Source organism: Limulus polyphemus, unplaced genomic scaffold (genome assembly GCF_000517525.1).
Source record: "Limulus polyphemus unplaced genomic scaffold, Limulus_polyphemus-2.1.2 Scaffold352, whole genome shotgun sequence".
NCBI lineage: Eukaryota > Metazoa > Arthropoda > Merostomata > Xiphosura > Limulidae > Limulus > Limulus polyphemus.
Genome location: NW_013665962.1, coordinates 634,517 through 640,640, shown reverse-complemented (window position 1 = coordinate 640,640; position 6,124 = coordinate 634,517). Strand labels below are relative to the sequence as shown.

At 32.0% G+C, this 6,124-nt stretch overlaps 1 protein-coding gene across 1 annotated transcript in view; it reads left to right on the top strand.

Annotated features, from left to right (window-relative positions):
- Positions 1–6,124, top strand: part of LOC106457620 (gamma-aminobutyric acid type B receptor subunit 2-like) — a gene marked incomplete at its 5' end in the record, with an annotated part of 50,430 nt that overhangs the window by 33,373 nt on the left and 10,933 nt on the right. The window contains 3 exons of the mRNA XM_022383616.1: positions 1,334–1,444; positions 1,777–2,001; positions 5,799–5,960. Of these exons, the coding sequence (XP_022239324.1) occupies positions 1,334–1,444; positions 1,777–2,001; positions 5,799–5,960 (498 nt within the window). The remainder of the gene's footprint in view (positions 1–1,333; positions 1,445–1,776; positions 2,002–5,798; positions 5,961–6,124) is intronic.

Below are 6,124 nucleotides of genomic sequence, written 5' to 3'. Positions count from 1 at the left end.
ATTTACTATAATTTCGCTTATTACATCAACGTCCAATAACATTCTGTTCACACGATAACAAGACAGTGTTAGACTATACAGAAATACCGTGAATATGAAGAGATTTTCTCTGAAGTTAGATTTTTTGTCAAGTTAATATATCTACTTTCACATTCTATACAGTTTACACCAAGGCGGATTTTACTCATACTGCTTTTATACGAAATGTTGTTTAATGAGTTAGAACAGGTACTCGTGGCACACCTGTTATTTTACCATTCTAATCCAAACATCTGTGGAATCTGCCATTTTGGAACCTGAATAGCTTGCCTTTCTTGTTTACATCTTGAGTACTTTTGTTGTTGTTGTTTACTCATCCAAAAAAAAAGTTTGCCTTAGTAAGCAGATGCGCAATTCAAATATTCAAAGAACAGTGGCTATGGTACTCAAACCGAAATGTAAAACACTGTTACTTAGGTCAAGGGATGTAATTCTATATGTAACTTAGGTCAGTAGATGTTATTCTATATGTAACTTAGGTCAGTAGATGTTATTCTATATGCTACTTAAGTCAGGGGATGTTATTCTATATGTTAGTTAGGTCAGGGGATGTTATTCTATGTGTTAATTAGGTCAGGGGATGTTATTCTATATGTTAGTTAGGTCAGGGGATGTTATTCTATATGTTAGTTAGGTCAGTGGATGTTATTCTATATGTTAGTTAGGTCAGGGGATGTTATTCTATATGTTAGTTAGGTCAGGGGATGCTATTCTATATGTTAATTAGGTCAGGAGATGTTATTCTATATACATTAGTATAATGTATGTATAATAACTGCTATAAAACTCCGATAATTTGAAAATCTTAATTGCACAGCCCCATGGTCTCAAACTCACATCAAATGCTGTATTCAGACATACCAATTTTCAGAGAGTGTTAAAGATTTGATTTATTTATTAAATGTATTTTTGTGTAATAATCTAAATAAATATCAATATTTTATCCGTATTATGTAACAATGGATTGTGGAAATTTGTTAGATATTAATAGAACATTTATGTACGTTTACATCAACTATTACACTGATCCGGGCATTTAGAAACACATCATAATTCACTGTTATACTTCGATACTGTTGGAAAATCTTAAACCTTTACATCTTCCTAGTGTACATATTTCCAAGTATAGCGTCTGATGTAGACTTCAAGCTGAAACACTAATTCTTAAGGTTTATTTATTCATTCGAAAACAGTAATTAAATATATATATATATACATTAGCTCTACTTTAAACAAGAAGTTATAAAACCTGCAAGTTTTTGCCATATAAAACTTTCAATCTACAATATTTCAGCCATCACCTGAAAACGAAGACTCTGTAATCATACCAAAGATGGAGTTTTGTAAAAGCCAGAAGATGACTATTTTTCTTGGTTCTATTTATGCTTATAAAGGGCTTCTTATGGTAAGCTAAAAAAAATCAAGTAAGCTTCTTGTTCAGGTATTTATATTTTTTTTCTGTTAAGTATAGGAATAATTTATTGCTTATGTTGTAGACCAAAGAAATATTGTCTGTTTTTTCTTTAATTTGATTTTGCACGTCACAAAAATTATCGTACTTTCCAGGTTTTTTTAAAGAATTAACACACATGTTTTATGCAACTTGGTATATTTTACTATTGGTTCTTTCATAATATTATATATCTTTATAAAAATCTATGGATGCATATTTGGATTTGAGTAGTTGTTTTTTGTGTTTTTTTTGCATTTTTTCGTCTACTTCTTTTATTTTTGTAGGCTTTTGGTTGCTTCCTGGCGTGGGAAACACGGCATGTGAGTATTCCTGCTCTGAATGATTCAAAATATATTGGAATGAGTGTTTACAACGTCGTAATTATGTGTGTCATTGGAGCAGCTGTTTCGTTCGTCCTCAGAGAGCAGCAAGATGCTGCTTTTATAATTATTTCCATCTTCATCATCTTCTGCTCTACCACTACATTGTGTCTTGTATTCGTGCCGAAGGTGAGATTGGTGAGGGCAAGTCTTTTTTTCTTTTAACAATTTACTCGAATCCCTTATTCTCCCCCTCCCTCATTCATTTATTTTAATTAACAATTGACAGTTAATGCACGATGACTCAACGATAATAGAAGTTTAGAACATGAATTACAAAACTATGTATTTCATAACAACGACCTCTGTCCAGATAACTTTAAATACAAATGTAAATGAGAATGAAACACGTCCGTTCGGAACGATTTACTTCATTGTGAGAATTGCTGTTGCCAACCTTCCTGATTCATAAAAAAAAACAAGTTTATGATGTATCAGAGTCATATTTTCTATTATTTTTATTCGATTAATTATTTTATATCGTTAAATTCTAAATGTTGTCTTTCACTTTACTGTATCCTTTCTTATATTCCCAAAGTCTTCTTTTACAAGTGCATTGCTATTTTATGTTGCCACATTAATATGGTTAGTTAATATAAGTATTAATATTCATAATAATTCATCCTTCTTTTCCAATCTCAACATCACTTGTTTTTTGTGTTCTTTCTCATTAACTTCTGTCCTTACATTATAGTCCAATAGTATAAGCATTCCCACCATTTGGGTTTCAGTATTAGAATATTATTGTACCTAATAGGGGGAGAGGTGTCTAATAAAGCAGCTAAATGTCATTAACTTTGCACGGTTTGATGGTAAATCTTATTTCATATTAACTTTGAAAACACTCCTGCACGATTGTCAAATAAATTTATAACTTTCACTTTGAAGTATTATCTTAAGGTTTCGTTATTATCATTAACTATGCTGCACTTTCATTGTCAGATATATTGCTTTCATTCAACCTTTAATGACTAAAAATCACACAATTGAGACGTTTCGTGTATTAGTAGAGAATAAAGGATAATAACACGAGCTTTCATTAGGAGAAAAAACAATGTAAACAACGTTTCAGTGAGTTCTCAGCATTATTAGGTGTAAAAAAGAATAGAAAACGGCAGAACTGGATTTTTATCTCTTCAAAGCTGACCAATAAGATTCGCGTATTGCTATCATATAAGTCATTTTATTGATTTAGAGAAGACTCGTTTTAAAAAACACATAGCGGTGAGTTGGGATGTTTGTTAATACTTGGATCATGGAACTTGAGTAGTAGAGCTTCCAATCAGATTATTTTCTGTAGATCAAGGTTTTACATTTACATAAATATTCAAACATATAAAATGGTATGTGTTTATGTTCCTGAAGTCTAACTTAATAAATATCGTTACTGGAAATTTCAGGATGTTATTTTTCCTACTAGGACATGGTGTGAATGAAAAATGTGAGTTAAACTCAAGACTACACTATCTCAAAAACCAGTACTATATTTCTTTTTAAAAATTAAAATAAAGATTTGTCGAAAAATGGTTTATGTTCTTGACATGAAGACAGTAGTAAGAACAGGTGCAGTAGGACTATCCATAGAGATGTTCTCAACTTGATGATAATTTCTACCATAGTACAAAAAACTAGTTAGTGTAATAGTAGTCTTCTGACTTATCTACGATTTGACAGAAAAGACAACTTTTGAGGCTTCTATAGTGTTTTCAAAGAAACGTCAAAGAAACTTGAACTGGCACATTAGTAAATAAGGACGAAACATCAAAAGTTTACAGTGTTAACAGTGGGATCAAACTCTGTGAGTTTCTGAGTAAAATACAGAAATGGATAAATGTAAAATACACAAAAAAAAAGAAGTTAGGTCAAATTTTTGCTTATGTTATTAGAAACTATTAAAATATAATTTAATAATATAATTATGGGGTTCTGTCATCGGTAGTTCTTAGTTACAGATACAGTTTGTTACATATGTAATATAGTTTTTAAAGTCTAGTAATAATAATCTGTTCAGCATTCTCCTCCTAGCTGCGGTACGATTGTTGTTTAGCAATTTGTAATGAGAACCCTTATACACGTTATTCGGCATTTTACCATGATAAACTATTTTTACTATTACTAAAACTACATTGCTCTTATCAGCTTTAAAGATTATTCTATTATAATGTGTTCTAAGCTCTTTTAGGGCAGTTAATTCCTGTAGGCTCGAGATATAATTTCTTAACATTTAGTAGTGTGTGGGATCAAGCGAAAATTTTCTCCTCAAACACTATCTCTACTGTAAACTCAATTGCTCAATTAGAAAAGAAGATAATTAATATTTTCACTGACGTCAACTTTCTCAGTACATCGTTTCGTATTCTCAGGAGATTCTTCGTCATAATGTAGTTAGCTTTTGAGCTTTAAGTTCCACTGCAAACGTGTGAAAGAGATTTTAAAGTTTAGCTTTAATTTCAAACCCAGGACGCTCTTTAGGTAGAATAACAAGTTTCACACATTATTGTGAGGGAGCCGTTTGAAACTCAGTTAGCGCTATACAAGAAGGAATATAAACTAGAGTCAGGTTTCTATTGGTGCAAAGCTTCCTTATTCTACATAAAGTCCTTTCTAAGTCCCTGTAACTTACTGTCTAGCCCTTTTTATTTATGGGCAATTTGGAGTTCTAATCATATTTATCTAAGTTTCTCATACGTGTTCTACTGATTTAATCACTGATGTTAGTTTGTTGATAATTTGAAGCTTTTCACTTTTGAAGTTACTAATGGCAGAGTGTTTGAGTTGAATGTTTCAGTCGGTAATTTCCGTTGCATTGATTTCACAATCATAGCTCCAAATAAGAGTTTTATCTTACTTCAATGTGTAGCCCGGAATTCTTTAATCAATTTTTCAATGATTATGAAGCATTTAGACATTTAAACACCTGATTTATTTATCCTTTGATTTTCGGCGTATAATAATAATCAAAAATTGGGTATTGTAAAAATAGTTTATGAAAAACGATAAGTCTCCTTGTAGTACACCGAGTAAATGAGATTTAGAGAGACAGAGATATCACAGATTTAAGAGTTTTACCAAGATTAACACTATTTTGTTAAAACTATAATTTCCATTATAATACACACAGAGTAAATTAGATTTAGTAGGAGATGTCATGGATTCAAGAGTTTCACTGAGATTAGCATAAGAAAATTATTTAACGAGTACAGTAGTTGTAAGGAACTAGAAATGGATTTCAAAAAGGATATGTTTTGTAACCAACTTTGAGTTAAAAAATTAAGATGAGTGCAACGTTGAAATAATTGCACAATAAATACTTTATTAGAAGTAGGGACCAGCCCTAACAAAACTATGGTGTTCTTATACCGCCATCTTCAGGAGTAAAAGTTGTATACGTATATATATGTCACGATTGAACTTCGACTTTTACACCTGAACATGGTGACGTAAGAACACCGAAACGTGTAAAGCCAGCTTCCAGAGGGGGAAAAGTATATAATGTTATCTTGTTGAAAATTTCTTTGTATGTAAAACCTTTAATGTAATTGAGACGACTAAATTTTTGATCTGCGTTAAACTAATGAAGTCCCAACCCTCCTCCTTTCTCATCCTAGACTTGGGACCAGGCAAAGGCCATGTTTGGTGTGACGGGTATTCGAACCCGCGACCCTCAGATTACGAGTCGAGCGCCCTAACCACCTGGACATGCTGGGCCAAAAATCCTATTCGTTAATTATCTTATACTTCTAAAAAAGAGGAATTCAAATAATATTGGTTTCTTAATGTGTGTATTACACTTAAACATGTTAAATTTACTCCATCAAAAGTTAAGTGTCATATAATTTTTCTTTTGTAATTAAAGCCGAATTATTGCTCTTTCTTGGTTAGTATTATTTTGTATCCGAGATATCTCACTCCAAAGACATTTATAGCTTTTTGAACTCAAGAGAAATCCCAATGCGGGAGAGAGGTGTGCCCGAGCCACTTTGAAACCTTTAAAGAAGTCCAGGAAAGATTCAGAAGATGTTGAACTTCACAGTCAAATAAAACTACTTCATGATGAGATCTATCAGTACAGGCAGAGGTTGGAGGAGGTTAGTACATTCTCGTTATTAAAATAAAACTACTTCATGATGAGATCTATCAGTACAGGCAGAGGTTGGAGGAGGTTAGTACATTCTCGTTATTAAAATAAAACTACTTCATGATGAGAGCTATCAGTACAGGCAGAGGTTGGAGGAGGTTAGTACATTCTCGT